Genomic DNA, 23035 nt, shown 5'->3' with positions numbered 1-23035 from the left:
ATAAGGATATATGTCTCTATTCTCCTCTCAAAGTAGACTTCAGAAACAAGGCTTCAAAGGAGAGATTTGGGAACATATGATCCCATTTATCAAGTAGAGACATCACGTACAATGTTTGGGAAAATGAAACAGTCTCAGCCAATTTAGTGGCAATTCTGGCTCTTTTGTTCTCTGCCTCATAAGATAAACGGCATAATATGTTCCATCAAGAGTGATATCTCCTTGTTTTCCCAAGTACAGCTCAGATGTTGTGAAGAGCATATTTGGCAGGGATGGCCAGTGTACGTTTCATGCTATGAAAACCAGGGGTGGACAAAATAAAGATTCAGGAGCCAGTCAGGGAAACTGAGGGGCCAGACGGATTTTTACAGAGGATGGGGGAAGACGTGGGTTCACTCATCTCAGTGGGAACAAATCCCAAACGTTAGGCACAGGCAACAATTTTTTAGGCTCACTGGCTCTTGGATTTTGTCAAGCCCTGAGAAAGACTGAATTTCATAATATAATAATAATAATATATACATATATATATATATATATATATATATATATAATTTCAATCAAAAATAATGTTTTTGGTTTGAATAATTTACAGTGTGTTTAATAAAGGATATGGCTTTTAATTGAGGTGTATCTTTTATTTGTGCTTTAGGCCTGTCTGGTTGTGAGACAGTTCCTGGAGAACAGTGCGGTCTGTGTTGCAGAAGATCTAATCACCCCCGAGGGTTCCGTTTTGGAGAAGGTGAGTGCTCTAGAGTTAAGACATTCCGAGTGCCCAATTCAAACTAATTCCAACGCCGCTCATTGTACTTCCAACACTTTTCAGCATCACACGATGTGCACATGGCCTGGTAAGGTCATGATGTACTTTTATATAACGCATGCGAAACGCGTCGCTGAATTCTGTTTTATTTGTAAACACTTTGTCGGGGGGCAGGATATGAAAACTCTTTTTTTTTTTATTAACTCATCATAGCTAATCAAAAAGCAACATAAAAACACAAGCATGTCAATTCTGGGACTAATTAAAGTAAAGACATGTGAGCATTTAAGAATCGACACCAGATGTAGGCAACCTGTGGCTTGCAAGCAGTTGTACCTGCCAGCCAAAGATATACTGGATCCATAACACCCGGCAAGCCATAAGTTGCCGAAGGTTGACCAACGTCTACACTGAGTTCCGCTGGTATGACTATGAGACAAGACATGGTCATGACAAGCTAGTTCCATACCTGCTGGTTGTCTTTGTAAACCAGGGCGTCTCTGTTATGGATGGTACGGCCTCGTCCAAAAGTGGGAAGGACTTGGTGAAAGCAAGAGTCTCGTCCGGGAACTCATTGGACGTCTTGTAGGCAGCCGCACTTCCGGAGCCTGCACAACATCCGGGCCTAGAAGAGGAAGACAGAGGCTCAGCCTCGCATGCAGACCTCCTGTTCTCCAAATATAGAGAAATTAGGCACCAATTACCTGGGAGTTGGGACTTTTTCCTCTGGAATTGGGGTCCAGGCGGATTCAGTCGTCTTTTGCTCTTTAAACTTCCCATTAAAGACTCTCTCAATGTCCTCCATGTAGAAGGCACACACCCCTGACCCGGTGATGCTAGAAAGAATGAGAGGAGACATTAGTTGAGACACATTAGAGTGAGACATGTTTAAATTATGCTTCCCCTACCTTCACTTTAATGCTTTAACTATAAAAACTTTCCCTACTGCCTTCGTTCATAAGATATGTTTGCTATAACCAATGTCTGACTTTCTATTTGTTTACTCTGGCTGCCAGGAAAAGCCATTTACCCACAATTCCAAGTAGTGCCAAGCGATTCTGACTGACATTCCCGGTCCCATCTCCCGCCCATATAATAAAGCTCCTACTGCACAATACAAACACGTAACATAAAAGAAAAGTAGAAACCCTCTTTTTAATGTGAGTCCGCAACGATTGAAGCCAGCCATTTTGTGTGGGCCGGACCGATGTTCATAAAGGCCGACTGTCCACTCGTGAACATCCATTCACCTCACAAAATGGCCACCATGGTGATGTCACCGGTCGAGCCAACAGGCCGCATTCTCACGGACATTGGCTCACCCCACAAAATGGCTGCCTCTGCTTCGTATGTGCTTTACAGGTAATCTTCCACTCTCCTGTAACTTTATTATAGACAATTCAGCATCCCGCTGCAAACAAATATCTGATATAATTTGTGCTCCAATTATACGTGGTAGGATACATTTCCCACAGCTTAATGACTGATCTCCCTTGACGTTCAGGCGAACGATGCATCCCATCTTATAATAACGCGTCCCAACGGATCTATTCCTTTTATGAGAGAATAGATTCACAGCCATAAAAAGAAACATTGATATAAATGGTTTTATCCGCCGTTTCCCAGAAGCCTCCAGGATAAAGTCTACAGTCGTCCTCCTGCATGCCTCCTCTGGCACCAGTGTTGTGCAGTAATGTATTACTCTCCATTACCTGCGGTTTTCTTCCTAACTGGTAATTTATCGCCCCGTCTTTATTACGTTTTGTCTACCAGCCACAGAGCCAGCCGTAAATCTCCCCTTGAACTTTCATAGGCACTCTGTGTCTGTCTCATGGCCCTACTGGGCTTATCCGTGCAGCTCTGCTTCTCTCCCCTAATGCACTAATAAAAGCAGTAGTACTTCATTTTCCCCGCGTCCCCCCATCGTACCCTGGGCAGCAATTATTGACGGTTTCCTATGCGTCCGTATCCCTGTACACTTCTCTGTTTTTTTCTAGGGGAATTTCATAACACGTTGGAGAATATCATTGAACAGATAATAATTGGACCACAGGGGGAGAAGAATCATTTTATCATGACTGATTCATGTGATATGACGCTCTCAAGCGAACATTATCCTCTAACTAGATCTGCAAGTTAATAAAACTATAATAAGTGGGCGTTTGTTGAATCTGCGTGGACGCAGTAGAGATGAAAAAGGTCCTGTAGACCATAGCAACCAGTCAGATATTTGTTTGCATTTACTAAAAAGGAATCAGCCTTTACTATTTTTCTCCCTTCTTATGTAATAAGATTGTTAGAACATTCATCTTCACATCTACATTGATGTAACGCAACTTATCATTTAGAGAATAGGTTTGAATCTGACCAGTGTGGAGTTCGTATACTCTCCCTGTGTCCACGTGGGCCTTCTGCCACAGTCCATGAGTAACCTCTGGGTTAGTTGGCGCCTAACTAAATGAGCTATAGTGTGTATGTTCATATGTCATACACTAATCTCTGTCACCCACTAAAACGCATTAGACTTCTGTCCATTCTGGCTTCACTTTTGACCATACAGACCCACCCATTCCTCCGTGTCCTCACCTATTGGCCTGCGTGCCGAACACCCCGATGACGGCGGGCCGGTTGTTGATGGTGAGGATGTCGCTCATGGACTGGAGGACGTCGAAGTAGAAGAAGGAGTCTCCCGGTACGGAGCAGTTGAGTCGAGCTTTCAGAAAGGAGGTCCAGTATTTCTCCAGAACTCGAGGGGAACCTCCCATGTCGTTCTTACAGACTCGGGCAACGCGAGAGAAGGTCACCTGGGAGACATTAAAAGAAAACAACAACTCAGTATCACGGGCGCATACATTTGTGACCTGGGGTGAGGTCGCAGCGGGGACTCAGTCAACTCTCCGCCTGCCCGCTATATCTATGGGTGACCTGAGACTCGCTAGCTTTTGTGACTAGTACCGACATAGCCTACCAGATGCTGTCTGGGATGGCTGAAAGTTGTAGTTCCCCGCCAGCTGGTGTGCCGCAGGTTGTCCTAGGTGACCTTGTGATATTCCATTCGCAACAGAATGTTTAGTATTGAGCAGAATTATAGGTTAAGAAGATATGCAAATACGCCGCTCCTCTACGGCAAAACGGACCCCTAGTAATTACCATTTACATGTTCCACTCAGATATGCAAACATTCACGCTAGTTCTTAGAAGATAGCTGTATAAATAAATATAGATTACCTATATATATAGCAATCTCTCCCACGTCCCTGGAAAGGACACAGGACAATTAATCCGCGGGCCCTGTCTCCGGCTGATAATGATGACGGAGTATCAGATTCAAACCAGCCGCACTCCTTCGCCTCCCTGTTAGCCAGCAGATAGCAGAGCTGCCCTTTGGTGGGCCCGGGAGATGACGGGATAAACTAGATCGTAGGGCTGTGATGTTATTATTGTTATCAGGAAGAGCCAGGGCTGGCGGCACAGATGGGGAATGGTAATTTGCTTGTAATGCTGTTAAGGGTCCGGAACAGAGGTTGCGGAGAGATAAGAGCGAGAGAATTTCTGTGGCAGAGTGACGACACTCAGCGTGTCCCCCCAGCCCGGCTCGCCAGCTGTGTTGTGTAAAAATCATTGACTTGACAGCTCAGTAATCAGATGACTGCTTATGATAATTATCCAATGCTTCCAATCTAGTGTTTAACCTTAGACCTTAGCCGTAATTTACAGAATAGCCCTTGTCTCTCTACCACCTCTGCCGGGAAGCTGCTCTACAATCACATTCCGGTACTCCTCAAACCCCAACTGTTCGTTATAGAGTTACCCACCTTTCCCAGAGTGGTGTACTCCATCGATATCTCCCGAAAAAAGAAATATGCGTAGCTTCCATACTCCACGGCATGTATGAAATGGGGTTCTGCAAAAGGGAAGACGGATAAAGTCATCGGATGGGAAATATGTTTCTGAAAAATTTATTTTGTTTTAGGTAAAGCGAATGAGTGTTCGGTTTGTAGGCATCAGAACAGTGCCCCCCAGTGGTCACATTATCTTGAAAAATGGCAGAATGGCGTATGTATGAAGGCGTTCTACAATCTTTGCAGATATTTCAATTAAAGCTGCAATCACGAGAGAATAGTTTTTCCTGGACACATCACACTTCCTGCCTGTAAACTTTTGGGAGCCTTTCCCAGCCTAAGATGACCGATAACATAGAATATGAACTTGCACTTAGCTGTTGGCAAACATAAATGACAATGTCAATACTGTCCTGGGAGTAGATTTATTATTGAACTGCGGGTTTGAAAAAAGTGGAGATGTTGCCTATAGCAACCGATCAGATTCTAGCTCTCATTTATTTAGTACATTCTACAAAATGACAGCTAGAATCTGATTGGTTGCTATAGGCAACATCTCCACTTTTTCAAACCCGCAGCTTGAAAAATGTACCCCCTGGTATGATTTTTTTTTTCCCCATCTATAATATAAATGTCTAGTGGCGTGTGTTAGTCTGTCTGTGTGTGTGTGTGGAAAAAATAAAACCAAGCTGCAGCGCCACCTGCTGGGCAGAGTTATACACTGACCTACTAAATTCTTAGTGTGTGTGGGAAAAAAAATTCAGAAAGGGCTGAAATTTGGTATACTAAGATGTTTTTAATTTGTTAATTTAATTTGTTAATTGTTAAAAGTGTTTATAAAGATTTAAAAAAAAAATATATATGTTTCTTGAAGGAGAAGTGACAGTTGGGAGTGGTTGGTGGTTGCCGGGGGTGACAGTGGGGAGTGGTTGGTGGTTGCTGGGGGTGACAGTGGGGAGTGGTTGGTGGTTGCCGGGAGTGACAGTGGGGAGTGGTTGGTGGTTGCCGGGGGTGACAGAGCGAGAGGAGTGTGATACTCAGGACCGCTGAGAGAGATCCCTGTGTCTGGATAGACATCTGGATAGATGTGGCGATGAAAATGAAGGATGAGGTGATGGAGAAGAATGATGAGGTGGTGACATGTGGACAAAACCACGTTAAAAAAGGGCGCTTACGTCGGGAAGTAACGCTCTTCCCCTGAGGAGGCCTGGGCTAGGCCCAAATGCATGACAAGAACCTTTTTAACACCTTAAGTAGCTTGATTTGACTAGAATGCATGAGTATCATGCACAGGTTAACTTGTAGTATATATTTTTCATAGATACAATATTAAAATATCAGATAAGTGACTCACAACCTGTTGTGGAAATGTGAATCACATCGTGCTCCTGCCATCCGCAGGGCACGCTGGGATTTGTAGTTCCACAGCAGCTGGATAGCCACTATATGTCCAAGCCTCGATGTAACTGTACTTTTACGGAGAATCGCTCCATGTAATGTGCCTTTAAGGATGGATCGTATTTGAGAAATGACACTAAACTCCTATCCACCCCCTTCGCCCGTCGGCAGTCTCACCTCTCAACCACTTGGAGTCGTACTTAACGGTGCGGAGAACCGGGCTCTTGTCCCCTAGGCTGCGGTATATGACGGCGTCACTGGCTTGGAAATCAGCCATGGTCGCAGAATACAGATTTCCACCTACACAGAGAGAGAGAGAGAGAGAGAGGAGGGGGTGATAGGGCCACACAGCAAAGCATGTAATCCAAACACAAGACGATCAGTGCTTCCGGCTGTTGTATTACTGAGACAATTAGTTACAGTCTCGCTGAGCACAACAATCGCTGCCTCTGCAAATGTGAATTTCTCTGTAATATCCATACATCACGTTTATCAATCTACGTCGCTGTGTGCGGCGTTTGTACGCCTTCGTAATGGATCTCGTCTGCTTGACTTGACTTTAATCAGGGACTTAAGTTGATTTTTTTTATTTCTTTGTCGTGCAGAAACTGTATAAATGTACACCATGTCTGATATCGCCGTTCCTCTCTTACTTACTAGGTCACTTACCCCTCTGTAATAAGTATCGCCATCAGTGACCAGGAGATTGTGCATTACACATGTCAAACGGAGGTAGGGATTGACATCAGGGTAGTTTACGGTACCCCTCGGTGTAGGGATTATTGTGACAAGTGTTGAATAATTAAATACCTGTCATAATAATCTCCGTCGCCAAGCTGCATGCTGGTAAATACTTTGATGCCAATCCCCACCTCAAGCAAAACAATAGTGAAATCTCCTGGCCCCAACTTAGCAACATCATAACATGTACATAATGATATATTTTGGATGGTATGATAGATTTAAAAGCCGGGAATAGCTTCAAGCTGGACTTATTTTGCCCCCTCTTATATCTGCAACGTCTACAGATCTGTGACCGGTGGAGGTGTTGCCCATAGCAACCAATCAGATTCTAGCCATCATTTATCTATAACATTCTAGAACACGATAGCTAGAATCTGGTTGCTACGGGCAACACCAATTTAGAACGTTTGATAAATCTGCCCCCTGATACCACGCGGGAATAACAGAGAACGAGGAAAGCCCCATTCACCCATTAATTTCTTCCTGTCTGCATACAGAACCTCCTCTCGCCGCTCACGTGTTCCGACCAGCGAACGCACAATGAAAGTATTACCGCCTAATGGAATGTGATAGCAGCTCATTAGCAGATTGGGACATCTGCAGACTGGAATAAATTATTTTAGCAATTTGTAAATAATAAATCAAGCAAATGAAACCAGCGCTAAACGACATAGCTGGTTATAATAACAATAATAATAATAACAACAACGGTAGTGACAGGCTTTCCTGATGAGGAGAAGGTTTAACACGTTCCTTCTGTGCAGTCCTATTTACTGTGGTGGGCATGTGCACCTGTGCTGTAACCCATAGCAACCAATAAGATATTAGATGTCATTCATCTAACACCAGACTGATGAAAGCTGATATCTGATTGGTCGCTCCGTGTGACAGGACATACGTGCGCTTAATAAACAAATGACTAAATTTGCATACGCATGCAGAAGCAATTGGAGCAGATGGATTTGGTGCAGGATTACCCGTCGTTAGCTAACTGCGGCGGCAGCCATTTTCGTGTCTGGGATCAAAATGCCTGAAGATGGACTCAGTAAAATCAGTGGCATCATTGAGGCGCCATCATGCAATTTTGGACTCATACATCTATGATGATAGCAGTCCCTAGTGTATTGATGAAATAAATATTGGATCATACAACAAAATGGCCGCTTGCCTGTAGATCAGCCTTTAAGGATCTAACTATAAAGGGGTAGATTATTGATCCCTGTAATGCATACCATCATTGCTCACTGTTTATTGACCCACGGATGAAGGACAACGAACGCAGCTTGTCTGTTTCATGTTCACTTTCCGCCATCCATTTGGAAATTAATCAATGGGTATCAATGAACGGTTTCTCCATCTTATCGATCTCTGTTTCATGTGTCTTCCAAGCTGGGTTCCCCAATGGAGACCACAGCAAGGGACCACGGCTGTCTGTCCATATCTATGGAAATCCCACAACCTGATATACTTCAAGGGCATCCACTGGATTTCAATGCACCGTTCCACCCTTTTTCTCAAATGCCATGCAACATTTTTTTTAATCGGCATAGTGTACATATTAAATATATGCACACAGAGGTGGCATGTCATCTTTATCTGCATAATTTTCCCCTTTCTTAATTGTTTTAAGGCAAACCTTCTGGCCTAAACACACAAATAAATTCAATCCACTGATCAGACTGACGGCATGAATGACCAGCGCAAAAAAAGAAATCACACCTCACAACTTTCAATATCGGGAGAAAATAAGGCCTGCCCCCATCCATCTAAACCCCACCTACTTTGGGTCAAAACTCCGCCTTTTGGAAAAAATCCCACCTCTTTTGTGGTCCGTGATTAGGGACGGTCCCAAATAAATCAGGACAGTTGGGAGTTATGAACATCATACAATTCTCTCTCACCCTGCCAACTTCCTATTGGCTCCGCCACCCATGGCGAAATGACGCAATTGCGGCGTTGTGTCTCAGGGGGCGTGCCTAAATGGGGCTATTTGCGGTGCTCCACCCGCTCCTCCGCAACTGTGCTTCGCAACCTCATCTGGGAATCTCCCAATAAATATGTTGGCATGTATGATGAATATATAATATTAACTTAGATTGTAAGCCTATGTGGTCAGGGCCATCTCTACCTTCTGTTTCATGCCATTGTATATCACTTGTATCATGATCCCCTCAATGCACAGCGCTAAGCAATATGTCAGCGCTTTATAAATAAAAGACAATGATATTAATATTACTTGGTCTTGTCCACGGGTCACGGAGATGAACAGCGCCCCCCTCTGGTCTGGCAACAAACACTCCCAGAGCAGATGGCCACCAGTGATGCCTAATTAGATATTCACACTGCTCTGAAGACCCTCTCTTCCTGTACTCCACATAAACAGAAACAGCTGCACAGACTTTGACAGATGTGCTCCTAATGAACTGTACGGCTTGGAAAACAAGACTGTACAAAAATGAGAGCTCCCCTGTGGTCCTAATCTCCCACCTCCCCCCTTTTAGGTGCAAGAGGCCAAGATTCAACAGCGAATGCGCCTTCTAGGTCTACGGAGTAGTTATCAGGTCTCCATCTAGAACCTTCAGGCTATGGGTCAATTTCTGGGTAGGCAAAATTCTTTATCATGCCGACTGATCTTATTAGAGGTGCATGGAATTGACCTCCTACAATCACAAATGTCTTACTTTGGCTCCCAGAAAACCATCATAACTTAACATTTAACTCCCCAATAGTGGGAAATGGGTTTTCTATACAAAAGGCTCAAAGAGAGACGTTCCACCAACCCTCCGGAGAACCAAGACCCAATCTTGTCATGACGTTATCAACGTTCTTCCACTCTTGCCCGTTCACGGTTAGGATATGGAGAGTTTGAACAAGAAAATGATACCAGCGGATCTAATAATTCTGTGCAAAATTGCGTGGTTCTCTATGGTTAACAATTACGCCGGATGTTCTCATCTTTACACCCAACCTACAGACTAATATTTTTTTAGCATTTGGCATGTGCGATTCTTGTGTTGTTGGCCAGATTGATGACTTGCACTGTTTGTTCAACCATAGTGTGCACCTTCTAGAGCACACAATCCAGACAGAGCTTTGGATATTACTTAATAAACAATGGAATAGGATGAAATAGGATATCTGTTGTCCTTACGGCCAATGATAACTCTCCCCAATGTCCTTAGTGAATGGACGCGTAGACCTCCTAACCGAAGATGGATTTAAATCCAGATATTTTATCACATGAATCACAGCATATAAATAAAAGCTTGTCGGCCGAGTTTACTAGCCAGGCGCTGTGCAGTGAGGGATTACTGAGGATTACTGGCCTCCTCAGGACTAATCCCCATTAATTCGCACTGCGTCTTTATTGCTTAAAAACTTCTCTGTGCCCCCTGGCAAATGCATCCCAGAAACTCTGAGACCTGCCTCTTATGTGCGTGTTGACTTCACCCCCCCCCCCCCTCCCAGTCTCCCGACAACTTAATAAAAATGCAAATTGCGTGCTGGAGAGAACACGCTAACGAGCATGCCCTGCGAGTCGTGTTTCAGGCACCAGACTGAAGGGTAGACAGACATGTAATCCATGTACGGGCAAAACTCTTACCTGCAAAGAGGGCAACATTGGCTTGCTTGGCGTCAAAGGGGCACCGCGCCTGACCGTTAAACTCCTCCCCTTCCTGCTCCAGGGTTTTGATCTAGAAGGGCAATTAAATACACCACATTTATAAATCAGTCTTGTTTTCTTTGTGATGTTCACTAAACACATGGTCATAAGTCACCCTGCATAGAGAAATATATTTCCTTAGCTATTCATTTATCATGGAAGCTGCCATATTGTTTCTTCAGCTAATTATCCAAAGACTTCAATGAAACAGTGCCCCCAGTGTTCAAAATGGCTGAGGAATGAGGTTTGAATAAATCGTCTCAGCTATAGGGCATGCCTATTGTAATATCTTGTTATACTAATCCTTAAACGGGGTTGTCCCACTTGATCAAACTCTTTGACGTTGGGGAGAATGAGACACTCTTCCTAATATTTGACAACACCCGCGCTTTGGTTGCTAGCACGGCTTCCTTTCATTCTCTTACCTTGTAGTTACGACACATCGGGTTGAACGAGTTGGTGCCGCAGGCAATGAGCGTTTGGTCATTCTTGGGTACGAGTACTTTGATGTAATTATAGCACTCCTGGGGGAGAGAAGACCACACCAGTCAGAATTCACTGCTTTATATTCTCCTCTTAGTCTCTGGGTAGTAATAAAACCTCAAAGATGAAAAAAAGACAGAACAGCAGAAACAAATGAAGACATTAGAGGCTAAAATGTTAACCCTCCCTGCCCCAGCAGACTGGCACAAAGTAAACCGAGCCTCCGCTACACAGTACCCTATCTCATTACACTGTTTAGCAGCCCTCCTGACAGTGACATCGCTTTGTGGCCAATCGATGAAGTCCGCATTAACTGCATTTGCTTATTGTATGACTAGAACTCATTTTGTAGTTGAAAAGAACTTTTCTACATAACTGATACTTTGGACGGCTGACGCATTTCATAGACGCTGCAGGCTGCCAAGACACAGAAATGTCTTTTTTCATTTTCACCACGTATACTACGTCACTATCGCTTTGAAACCGGGGACTTCTTGTCTTCCCAAACACTAGTATCTTCCTCGCAGAGGAACAAAGTGGTGGAGTACAAACACAGCACAGTTTATTTCTCAGTGTAAGCAAAGGTAAATTCTGTATGGTAAATGCATGAAAGGTAGAGGCAGCCCAGATCTGTGAGGAATGAATGAAAGCATTCCTTTTATCTTAATGCACATCGCTGTTCAGCCAGTTCGGATCATATCAATGAGGAGAATGCGACAAGACACTGCCACAGTACAAACAAAGCCGAAAGAGCGAGCCCAAATCTCAATTATCCGCTATTGTGCTTGCATTTCAAACCCAGAATCCTTATTTTTCATGAAGAAAAAGAAAACCCATTCCTCCTGCTCTGACATTAAGCGGTTCGACTGAGATTGGCAGATGTATTGACTGTGATAAATGTTATATTGGAGAGTGAGGTATCAGTGGGTGCCTTGCAGCTGCGGGAGCCATCGCTTAAGCTATGCTATTTTATGCAGACAATTAAGCTGCGTAGGTCTTCCAGACTGCAGTACACACAGGCTTTCCATCATTTGTTTTGAAGTCCTGAAAGCTTTTGCACCAGGAAAAAAAATTCACCTAATTGATAAGATGTCTCTGGAAGCGTAGTGTTTTCCCTCATGGATTGATGCAAACTAGGTTTGGCGATCGAACTTCGCCCATCAGCGACGCTCGGTGGAGGAAGTCATTTTGTGGGAGGCGGAGAATGCAGTCCACCATTTTGCTAGATGGCAGTGACATCACATAGCGTCTTTCGATTGTTGGCAGCCATTTTGTACCTCAGTGATCAGGGGCTGGCTGGGTTGGGGGTCAGGGGGACATCCCAAATGCACCAAAGAAACAGCCCCCCCATGCTTTACCATTCTGCCACAGCAAAACACACCAAGTACACCTCATCACGATTGGCTTGGCATAAACAAGCAAGCCATCGTTTTTAGCGGTCCGACATGGCGTGCAAAGTCTGTTTCCGCAGGGCTTTGTTTTAGTGTCTCCTTTGCTAGAAACTGCAGCAAACTTTTCACCAAGAAGCCTTTAAACTGCTGTCAGGCACAAGCAGCGCAATCTCTCGGTACTTATACGCCACCGGCCTGCCGCCAATAATTTTGATTTATCCCCGCTGAACACCTTGAGAGGAAAAACAAAAAATCGATAAATCTTATCTACTTCAAGCAATCCAATAGGTAGGGTAATGAAAAGCTCTTACAATCAATGTAAGCCAATCAAATCCTGACAACACTAATGGCAAATAAAATATAGATATAGCACAAGGTGAAAAGGCGATTATTTAGATATCTTTACCCACAATCCCTCAGTGTGGTTTTTTTTTTACCCTGTATTTCCTAATGGAGCAGAAGGCACAAGCCATATCTTGCACTGCTGAGATCTAAAAAGACTGACACATTTCTCTATGAGTTCAAACCATGATTTTCCATCTTAACTTGCACTTAACTCTGAAATGTCTGCGGTGATCAGTCAGTCGGCACTGCGCCCACTAGATCCAAGTATATTATACGCTGCGTTCTCACGAAGCCCACAAAATGGCTTCCTCTACTGCGTGTGGGCAGTGATTTGACTCTTTATTGATAACACCTCAGCACTTGGAAAACAAAGCCAACAGTGTCAAATCAACGGGCTTTCAGTTTGCCGTAATGATCCCCCATTCCCGCAGAACCAGGGTAGCCAAATCGACACTCCATTAAATGTGCGCTGGCTATGAAGCTTCATCCCCCTTCCCTAATTCTACCACCTCTGAATGTGCTAATGTGACCTCTCAGAACTCCCGCATCAAATTCACTTTTTATGCTATTTGCATCGGCATCCAAAGTGTCGCAGCTAGACTGATGTCCACTTAGCTGGGTCTCCTGCACTTCCTACCTCAGTAATGATATACAGTTCTGTGGAAGTGCTGCCCTGCGGAGCTGCAAGGAAAAATACGGCTTTCTTGTTGTGGTAAAAAGCCACCTGAAAATGGGTCTGGCGCAGCGGTAAGGGTGCACCGCTCGCTGCTTTGTACGTGTCCTCTCAGACGCTGTCCTTGACAACCTTTCATATGGGAAAAATAAAAAAAACCCACAGGCATTAAAATACACCACACTGCTCATCAAATTGTTTCAGAAGAGGGTTTAGTGCGAATAAAAGGAAAAAGTTTACTTCGGGGTTTACTGTCTGGAAGGCCGCAGGCAGCGCGTGTGGTGCCTTAACGTCGCAGTCTGGTCAGTATTTTATCTGGATAGGAAGGGTCCTTCCTTTTCAGTTCACTAGTGACGTCGCCTAGGCGGGGATCACAAAACGTGTCAGTGCTACGACTTGTTCCTGGTAAACAATTAAGCCGCACGCTTCGGACAACACAAATGGCCGTCACCGCTGGTGGCAAGCGTAGGTTTCACTTTAAACAAACCAAGCCTTAGGTCTGACTTAGCAATGGACTGCTGATTAAGAAAAGGCCAAACATTAACCAATCCTGACATAACCCACTCTCTGTGCAATCGGGAGATCGGGAGATAGTCCCCTTGGGATATTTTAGATAAAGATTATGAACTGAATCTGAGGTAAAAAGTCTGAGAAAATGTCTGTTTCTGTACTAGCAGGTACAGTTTATGGTGCTCAGCGTTAAATAGAGTTTGATTTTGTTATGATTGTTCCTAAACAGAAGGTTGGAGACAAGACCAGGGTTAAGTTTGGTCCAAGTTTAGGGCTATCTTTTCCGCCTTTCTGACTTTATCTTCCTTGACCCATTCCATAGATCTCAACCTTCAGTTTTTGGACTCGGATCCAACCTACAGCTAAAGATGGGAGCGAAGTTCCTTATTTTCCTCATCGACTTGTTCGGTGAGCTTTCCCTCCAGAGTCTTGCTGGGCGGATTTCAGGTGAGGTACTTTTGCTTCAGATCACAAATCTAATCAAGGCGGCGTTGGTAGAGTGCGCTGTGCCGGCGCGGAAAGCGATGGAGCGTGAGACATTGATGAAGGGAGGCAAGCAGACGTTGGTGCTTAGCTCAGCAAGAGCGAGGCCTCCGCTGTGTAACATCACAGAAGCCGCTGAGTGGGAAAGGGGGACCGGGGTCAGCTGCTGCTCAACGGCAGCCTCATGCTCCTCTTAATTAAAGGCGAATTCTAATTAGTGCCGGAGTTAATTTGTTTTGGTTTTTTTTTCTTCCTGGGCCAGCAGTCGGAGCATTTTAATTTAGGAAATTTTCATTTAGCGAAGAGTAACAGAGGCCTTGAGATGGGAGGGAGGTGGGGTCTGGGATCAATTCAACTCATCTCCGTAGCTCGTAAAAAAAATGTTCATTACAACCTATTGTGCGCGATACAATCCCTATTTCCGCCTTCTTTTGTCTGGGGACGGACATGTTCCACATTCATTAGTGGTAAAGACCAGGAGCTGGATTGTTGGCACACGTACGTCTATCGTCGTACGAGCTGCACCCTCGTGTTGCTTGCACAAAGACCTCTATCAATGTATGTCATCTACAGTGTGTTATACGAAGTAATGTTTCAATGGAAAAATGTATAGAACATGTCCGTTTCTCTAATTAATTTGACTTTGAAGTGAAGGAAGCTAATCCATGCTGTAATCGAACAGAGCATTGGAACATAATCATCTTAAGACAAATTTATAGCCAATGAGAGCGTTCATGGGACTAGACTGACCTGTAGCCAATCAGAGCATTAGAGAATTCATGGAACTAGACTAACCTCTAGCCAATCAGAATGTTAGTACATTCATGGGACTAGACTAACCTGTAGCCAATCAGAACGTTAGTACGTTCATGGGACTAGACTAACTTGTAGCCAAGCAGAGCATTGGAATGTTCATGGGACTACACTAACCTGTAGCCAGTCAGAGCATTAGAGAGTTCCTAGGACTAGACTAACCTGTAGCCAATGAGAGCATTCCTAGGACTAGACTAGCCAATCATAGCATTAGAGTGTTCCTATGAGTAGACTAGCCAATCAGACCATTAGAGCATTCCTAGGACTAGACTAACCTGTAGCGAATCAGAGCATTAAAGAGTTCCTAGGACTAGACTAACCTGTAGCCAATAAGAGCATTCCTAGGACTAGACTAGCCAATCAAAGCATTAGAGCGTTCCTAGGACTAGACTAGCCAATCAAAACATAAGAACATTCACGGGACTATATCGACATGTAGCCAATCAGAGGGTCACAGATCCTGGATAAATCCATTGCATGGTAACAAGTCACAATTATGGCACCTACCTGCTGTTTTCCCCTCAGAGCGCAATTATCCATGTCCTGAGTCTTCCATGTTATATACTGAAAGAAAGAGAGCAAGTTATAAGTCCAGGTCTGGGGAACAGACCCTACCCACCATTCCACGCCACTACAAAGACGACACCGTAACACCGCAGACCGACGCTCACTTACCTGCGCTTTCAAATAAAACAACATACCAACAGGACATAACAATACAAAGGCAGCTACATGACCTTACCCTGTCAGGGGACATTGTGTCTTTGGCTCTCCTCAGATCGATGGCGTACACGTGATCTCTAAAAAAAAATAAGAAGGTCATGTTCAGCAAGATCAGCAGTGGTTAGGGACAGCAATTACTGCATCTGAGAAATGGCGAATCAGAACGCCCCTTTTCTGCGTGGAATGAGTACAATATAGTCTAAATTGTCATAGGCGCATGCAAAAATAATATGGCATTTGCCATTTGCACCTTGCATTGTAACCTAGTTTGTCCATTTGCAAACTTGCACCCCCTGGCTAGATTTCCCCCCTCACGCTGAATGTGGCCCTCTGTCTTCACAGCAGCTGCCATTTTGTGCTCAGACCAAAACGTCTCTCACAACCTATATCTAGTCATGGTTGCGCTATTCCAAAAATTATTTATTTTTCTTACAAAAAAATGATCTATTTGAGGCATTTGCAGGAAGATTATAGTTTATTTAAAGCCTTTCTAAGGTATACCCATTATTATCTCCTCAGGCAGAAGCAGGTGAGGAAATCTGCATTGTAATTAGGCACATTTTCCTCAGCGACGACAATGATGAATCATCTTATGCTGTAGATGTCTATGAATGAATCTCTTGTGTCAAGAAATAAACGGCTGCATATGTGTTTCTGTGTAGTCGTACATGTGGCTTTGGCCTTTCAGAGTCACGTGACCTTATTTTCATAGCGGTATCAATGTATGTACCCACTGCGGTACACACGGTGATTGGCAGGTCTGCTCTTTCATTCTTTTTCTTATCAATTTCTTCTTTTTCAAAGTGTTTAAAGAGGAAATACACCTTACTGATTCCTAGCACGTCAAGAAAAGCTTTTGACACTTTTTCTCCAGGCTGCTATTAATAATTTATGATTCCGGACTGCCATGGCAACCACAGTCACATGGCACATGATGTAGTGAGCAGAGAGATTTTAGAACGCCCCTCTGAGTTCTGTCTGCACTATAAAATCCTACACCCTCCCTCTCCCCCCTTCTGCCGTCACATGACTTGCTGAGAGCTGTGAGTCTGTGTCTGTTTGAAAAGGAGATAATGTTTTCTAGGAGCATAGCTAAGAAAAATAAAATACACGCTTGTGGTGTTAAAGAATAAATGCCATTTAAAGAATAAAATGGAATGAATCTTGTTTTATACCGTTAACCAGAAAGCTGACAGAACCCCTATGTCTTTATGCCTTTGGCTATTAATCCAACACTCACCTCGCTGCAACAAACAAAGTCTGGTTAAGCCTGATCATCTTTTGGAAGTCCAGACCTAGATGGGCAGAGTCATCATCGGCCAACCCTCGGAACCATGGATAGGACTTGGTGCCTTCAGGATACAGAAGCAGAGGTGGTCAATATTTTATTAAATACAGATAGATTTCAGGAGATAACATAGGTCGAAGATTCCTGACCCCAGTGAAGAAACTTGAAGGGTCTATGACAAAACGGAAACAGAGAGGATGTCAGTGGTACTTACTTGCTGCCTCAATGGTCCTAAGAGGGCCCAGGTCTTTTGGGAACACTAACGCGAAGGATAGTAGACATCTGACGAGGAGAAGAACCACCGCAAGGGGAACTTGGGACATTCTTATCTCCTTCACGGGGTAACAGAAACGAGAGGGGTGGTGGACAGGTTTTAGGGGGCGTTCATTTTCATCCTGGGGGCTCTGCAATAACAACACAAAACCACAATGGAGTAAAATTATAGCTGAGAAATAAAAAAAAATAAAAGATACTATTTGGGATGTTGAGCGTAAAATTTAGCTGCTGCTTTGCCGCTTTTGTCCAGCAGGTGGCGATGCAGAGCTCTTGCATTGTCTATCGGGCACTGCGGCTTATGAACTATTTTCGGGCAGGACTTGTACGTGCCAAACAAGGATTATGTAAGCTTTGCATTAATATATTGTTTGTGTATAAGATGTACGTTATGTATACTGTATATGACGGCTGCAAAATAGCTCATTCTGTCCAAACGTCCCACCCCCTCATGAAACTCCTAAACACAGACACCTACTGTTAATGATATAAGTTCATTACAATGATGAGAGTTGTAGTCTACCTGGCTCTACCCTGCACACGTTGCCAGTTTCTCCTTTCGACTGTAAACAGAGATAATGTCTGGAACAAGCCCTCAGCTATCTTAGCCCTGGCAGAATCCATATATCAAAGTATCATTTATCTCCAAATGAAAACCTGGTGTCTGTTTTAATTTCACACAGCATAATTTCGTCTCCATAGACTCTAATGCGATGGACCTATTGAACCCCGGTGCTGGGAAACGCGAAGCTTGATTAATAGGAATGTTGATCCCATTTGATATAATGTCTAGCAGACCTGCTCCATCTAAAGTATATTTATTACATCCACAGGCAGAGCGTATTATCTGATATCTCTCCTCCTCCCTCTGTTTTCCTGCCCCTACTTGACTGACCAGCTCTCTGGTGGATCATTCAGAACAAACAGGAAACGTTCATCGTCTGGGGGAATTCCAGAGTGACAACCAGCCATTCAATTCCTTCTCATCCATAAGCGAACTCATCTCATCATTTAATTACACCTGCCTTTTTTATGGTGGATCAGTGATATGTAGCAGAGAACACACAAGGGTGCAGGCAAGGGGAGTAAACAGTTCCTAAAATAAATTATATGCAGGAACTGCGCCCCCTTATATAAAAGGTGTCAATAATATGTGTGATATGTTATCGCAAGGAATAAATTGTACTGCCTCTTCTCTTTGGCTGTCAGAAATGACTGTGTAGATAAAAGTTTAGCGGTTGCTTAGTGCCCACTGCCAGTTTTCTGCAAAAGTCCACCCTCTGTCCCAGTTCACTGGCTCTAAGGAATTTTTTTTTTTTTTTTAACAGCAGCATATGCTAAAACAGAGTTTGTGTTTGTAATCTCTTTACGTGCTTTAAAATAGACAATCAACACAATGGATTTCCACTATCATGTTGTTTTTTTTTATAAACTGCTCACGTTAGGAGAGATAATCAGTCTCCAGACAGCAAATGTTGAGATTGCAGAATGGATTTAGATTAGTATGAAATAGCTGATTATTACCGTCACATGTACGGAGCATTAATATGTGTATGAGATGTTATTAAAAATATATCACTATGTATCTGTCAGGGGGTAGATGGGACAGAGCAATGTTCTGCAGATCACTAGAGAGGTCAGTAATGTAATAATCTGCAGTATATATCACTATGTATCTGTCAGGGGGTAGATGGGACAGAGCAATGTTCTGCAGATCTCTAGAGAGGTCAGTAATGTAATAATCTGCAGAATATATCACTATGTATCTTCAGGGGGTAGATGGGACAGAGAAATGTTCTGCAGATCACTAGAGAGGTCAGTAATGTAATAATCTGCAGAATATATCACTATGTATCTGTCAGGGGGTAGATGGGACAGAGCAATGTTCTGCAGATCTCTAGAGAGGTCAGTAATGTAATAATCTGCAGAATATATCACTATGTATCTGTCAGGGGGTAGATAGGACAGAGCAATGTTCTGCAGATCTCTAGAGAGGTCAGTAATGTAATAATCTGCAGAATATATCACTATGTATCTGTCAGGGGGTAGATAGGACAGAGCAATGTTCTGCAGATCTCTAGAGAGGTCAGTAATGTAATAATCTGCAGAATATATCACTATGTATCTGTCAGGGGGTAGATGGGACAGAGCAATGTTCTGCAGATCTCTAGAGAGCTCAGTAATGTAATAATCTGCAGAATATATCACTATGTATCTGTCAGGGGGTAGATGGGACAGAGCAATGTTCTGCAGATCTCTAGAGAGGTCAGTAATGTAATAATCTGCAGAATATATCACTATGTATCTGTCAGGGGGTAGATGGGACAGAGCAATGTTCTGCAGATCTCTAGAGAGGTCAGTAATGTAATAATCTGCAGAATATATCACTATGTATCTGTCAGGGGGTAGATGGAACAGAGCAATGTTCTGCAGATCTCTAGAGAGGTCAGTAATGTAATAATCTGCAGCATATATCACTATGTATCTGTCAGGGGGTAGATGGAACAGAGCAATGTTCTGCAGATCTCTAGAGAGGTCAGTAATGTTATAATCTGCAGATCTCTAGAGAGGTCAGTATACTTATACAACACACAGCAAATGTATTCTCCAAAATCCTCTTTGTCTAGTTGTCTCTTTGAGCACATGAGAGTATGATAAAACAGCATGAATTCCCTATTTCTTCTAAAGTCACTTAGGGGCTCCAATTGTGGAGTAATGACAGAAATGATAGTCCGAAAAATGCTGTGAGTACATCAGCAAATCTTGCATGTTTTTTTATTTTATTTTATTATCAAGCGCAATTTGCTGCTTGGTCCGGCTGTGCTGAAACCGACGGACACTTATACTCGCTCACCAGTAGCGGGAGAGGACTGTGGCTACAGTTCCAGTTTGTAATATCTTCCCGGCGTGATCGGCCCAGCACGTGGAGCCTGCGAAGTGCAGCCAGTAATACGCCAGTGCAGAAGTGGGGAAAATAACTCACAATTATTTCCAACCAGATGGAAGTAAATGCAGAGCAAATGAACCTTAAAAGCAACGCCAAGCAGACAACCCCCCTCCCCTCCCAGGGACACTAATTTCAAGCCATTTCCAAGGCCCAAATTGAAGCAAAATTGCCCTCCTGAATTTGCAGGAGATGGGAGAGAGAGGAGCCTCAGGGTTTGGAGAGATGACTTAGCGGCTGTAATTAATTGGATGCATACTATGGGGTGCAGCTATTGTGAATTCTAGGCCGCCGAACCTATGTTTCAGCTCACACTGTCTGACCACCTATAGATCACCGCGGACTAGATATCGACTGACAGCGGTCATTAGAATAACCGCTCTGTATTGACGATCCCTGGCTATTAGTTTGTTCTTTATGGCCAGCCTCCCAGAGATTAGCTGCCGGGTGTTTGACCATGGTCAGCGCTTTGGCGGATTGGAGGGGAAAAAAAACTATTGCTCTGCTACGACACCTCTTGTAAAATATCACTGTCGATCATAGTTCTGTGTCGCGGTGATGTTATGCTTTAAGGCGACTTAGGTATAATTTGCGCTGCGGAGATTTGTGACGCCTTACAAGTAAAACCAGGATGATGTATGGCTACTGGCGAATTAAACATGGGTACCCACCCACCAGACATTTTTAAACGCTTTTGACATGAGGCTGTCAACGTGCAGCATTCAAGGAGAAGGAAAGGGGGGGGGGGGTCTATGGAAGCCACTGAGTTGAGCTGTCAGCGTTCTGAACGCCGCAAAGCTCACAAACGCAAGTGACATCGGGAGCGGGTACCAGTGCAATCTCTGGGTTCCATTTTCAGACCCATTTTAAAATCTCTTCTTTGGGGTATGAATTTGCACCAGTGGGAATGAGACCTAAATTGGGGAATTGACAAAAACATTCAGATCTGACGTAGGCTCCAATGGGGCAGGAACTGCTGTGAATGACTACTTATATACTGTGTAATATATATAATACGATAATATTCATCTTCCCCACCTTGCTGGGTAAATAATAACTGTGTAATTCTGCTCTGCGTTATGACTGAAGCACTTCTGTGTTACTTGCATGAATGATACACATAAATAAACATACACATGTACCGGACAGCTGCCGTGCGGGGTCCGATTACACCATGTCAATGTCATATTAAGGGTACTAAGAGGCACACGTTAGGGGGGAAGCCTCTCGCTGGTCTGAGGTTTCATGTTGTTTGTAGAAGGATTCTGAGCTCTTACTCTGCAAACACCCTATAATGTTTCATCTATATATCCCAACTTTTGAAGGCGGGGAATCGGGGCGTGGCCACGCGTCACTGTTGCGTCTCAAAAATCCCTCCTGGGGCGTGGTCAGCGCCAGGGGTAGATTTAAACCTTCTAAAAAGGAAATGTGGAGGTTTTGCCCGTAGCAACCAATCGGATTCTAGCTATCATTTTCTGGAATGGGCTAGATAAATGATAGCTAGAATCTGATTGGCCGCTACGGGCAACACCTCCACTTTTACCTTTTCAGAAGGCTTGATAAATCTACCCCTATATTTAATTTGTGAACAAGTAAATACATTTATTTTCCTCTCAACCAAGAAATTATTCCGTCCCCTATAATTAATAAATAAAATTACCAGCTGACGCATTCATTTCCTTCCAAACCAACTGAGAAATTGATTCCCAACGCTACAGTGAATATGCTAAGGGTGTCGAATTTGCTTTGCTGCTGCCTTTCGACTCCTAATGGGTGAGTTCAAAGGAAATGTTTAAAAAAAAAAAAATCAGGATGTGGCGGGACAATATTTGAAGAAGGGCCTGGAACCGCTGCTGTGTAAGACCCTCTTGCTAATCCAGCCTGCCATTGTGTCTACACCTCAGGGTCCTCCGACGGTGAAGGGGTTACACGTCAGCTGATCCCGCTAACTGGTTGACGTGACAGCGGACATGATTGGAAGTGGCAGAGTGTTTAGAGCCTTGTGTGTGCTGCCCCATTCACAGAATGCGAGCGGGGAGAGGCGCCTGCGTGTATAACGACACAAACCCCCCCCACCCACACCATCCTCCTCGTCTCCGCAGCCAGAGTTTAAATTGAGTTGACGGGGAAAGCCCTGCAGAACGTCTTGCTCCAATAAACTCTCCATTACATTACAAAGCCACGGCATTTTCTGCCTGGCTGGCTCATAGGATTTCATTACCTGAGCATGGTGTCTCTGGTAGCTCGTGGCACATAATTCTCTTCCCTGCGCTCACTGTCACAGGCACTTTACACCCTTTGGCGCTCAAGCGATATAGAGAGAGTTAAAGCCAGAGCAACATTATGAGAAAGAACGACTGCAGATGCGAAACGTTCCTGTCAGCTCCCTGAAACCGGGCCTAATGATAGCCTGTCACGGTATCAGCCACCGGTGAGGAGGGTTCTGGGTAATGACATGCACATGAATACTGATGCAATCAAAAAGGGCATTACAGTTGGCTGTGAGTGAGGTTGATGATCAACCGAAGCTGCTGAGGTAGGAATACGATCAAGCCGAAATCGGCTTAGAAAGATCCATATTTGTAAATCGAAAATGAGCAAAGGCTGAAGCAGGAGGCGCGTTCACAAATACGTTATTAACCCTGCCATGGTATGTGCACTGTCACCACAGGGTAAGGCGTATTGTCATCACCCAGAA

The 23035-nt window shown here is 43.9% G+C and overlaps 1 protein-coding gene across 2 annotated transcripts in view; it reads right to left on the bottom strand.

Annotated features, from left to right (window-relative positions):
- SEMA6C (semaphorin 6C) overlaps positions 1–23035 on the bottom strand; it is a 117514-nt gene that overhangs the window by 15985 nt on the left and 78494 nt on the right. For both annotated transcript variants that reach the window (XM_075192031.1, XM_075192032.1), the window contains exons 3-13: positions 17335–17524; positions 17073–17184; positions 15852–15909; positions 15617–15673; positions 10837–10935; positions 10352–10442; positions 6181–6303; positions 4579–4667; positions 3350–3567; positions 1468–1599; positions 1233–1388 (exon numbers count right to left, since the gene is read on the bottom strand). In XM_075192031.1, the coding sequence (XP_075048132.1) occupies positions 1233–1388; positions 1468–1599; positions 3350–3567; positions 4579–4667; positions 6181–6303; positions 10352–10442; positions 10837–10935; positions 15617–15673; positions 15852–15909; positions 17073–17184; positions 17335–17443 (1244 nt within the window). In that variant the 5' untranslated portion in view covers positions 17444–17524. The remainder of the gene's footprint in view (positions 1–1232; positions 1389–1467; positions 1600–3349; positions 3568–4578; positions 4668–6180; positions 6304–10351; positions 10443–10836; positions 10936–15616; positions 15674–15851; positions 15910–17072; positions 17185–17334; positions 17525–23035) is intronic.

The sequence above is a fragment of the Mixophyes fleayi genome, chromosome 12 (genome assembly GCF_038048845.1).
Source record: "Mixophyes fleayi isolate aMixFle1 chromosome 12, aMixFle1.hap1, whole genome shotgun sequence".
NCBI classification, from domain to species: Eukaryota; Metazoa; Chordata; class Amphibia; order Anura; family Limnodynastidae; genus Mixophyes; species Mixophyes fleayi.
This window is presented reverse-complemented; position numbering and strand designations above follow the sequence as displayed.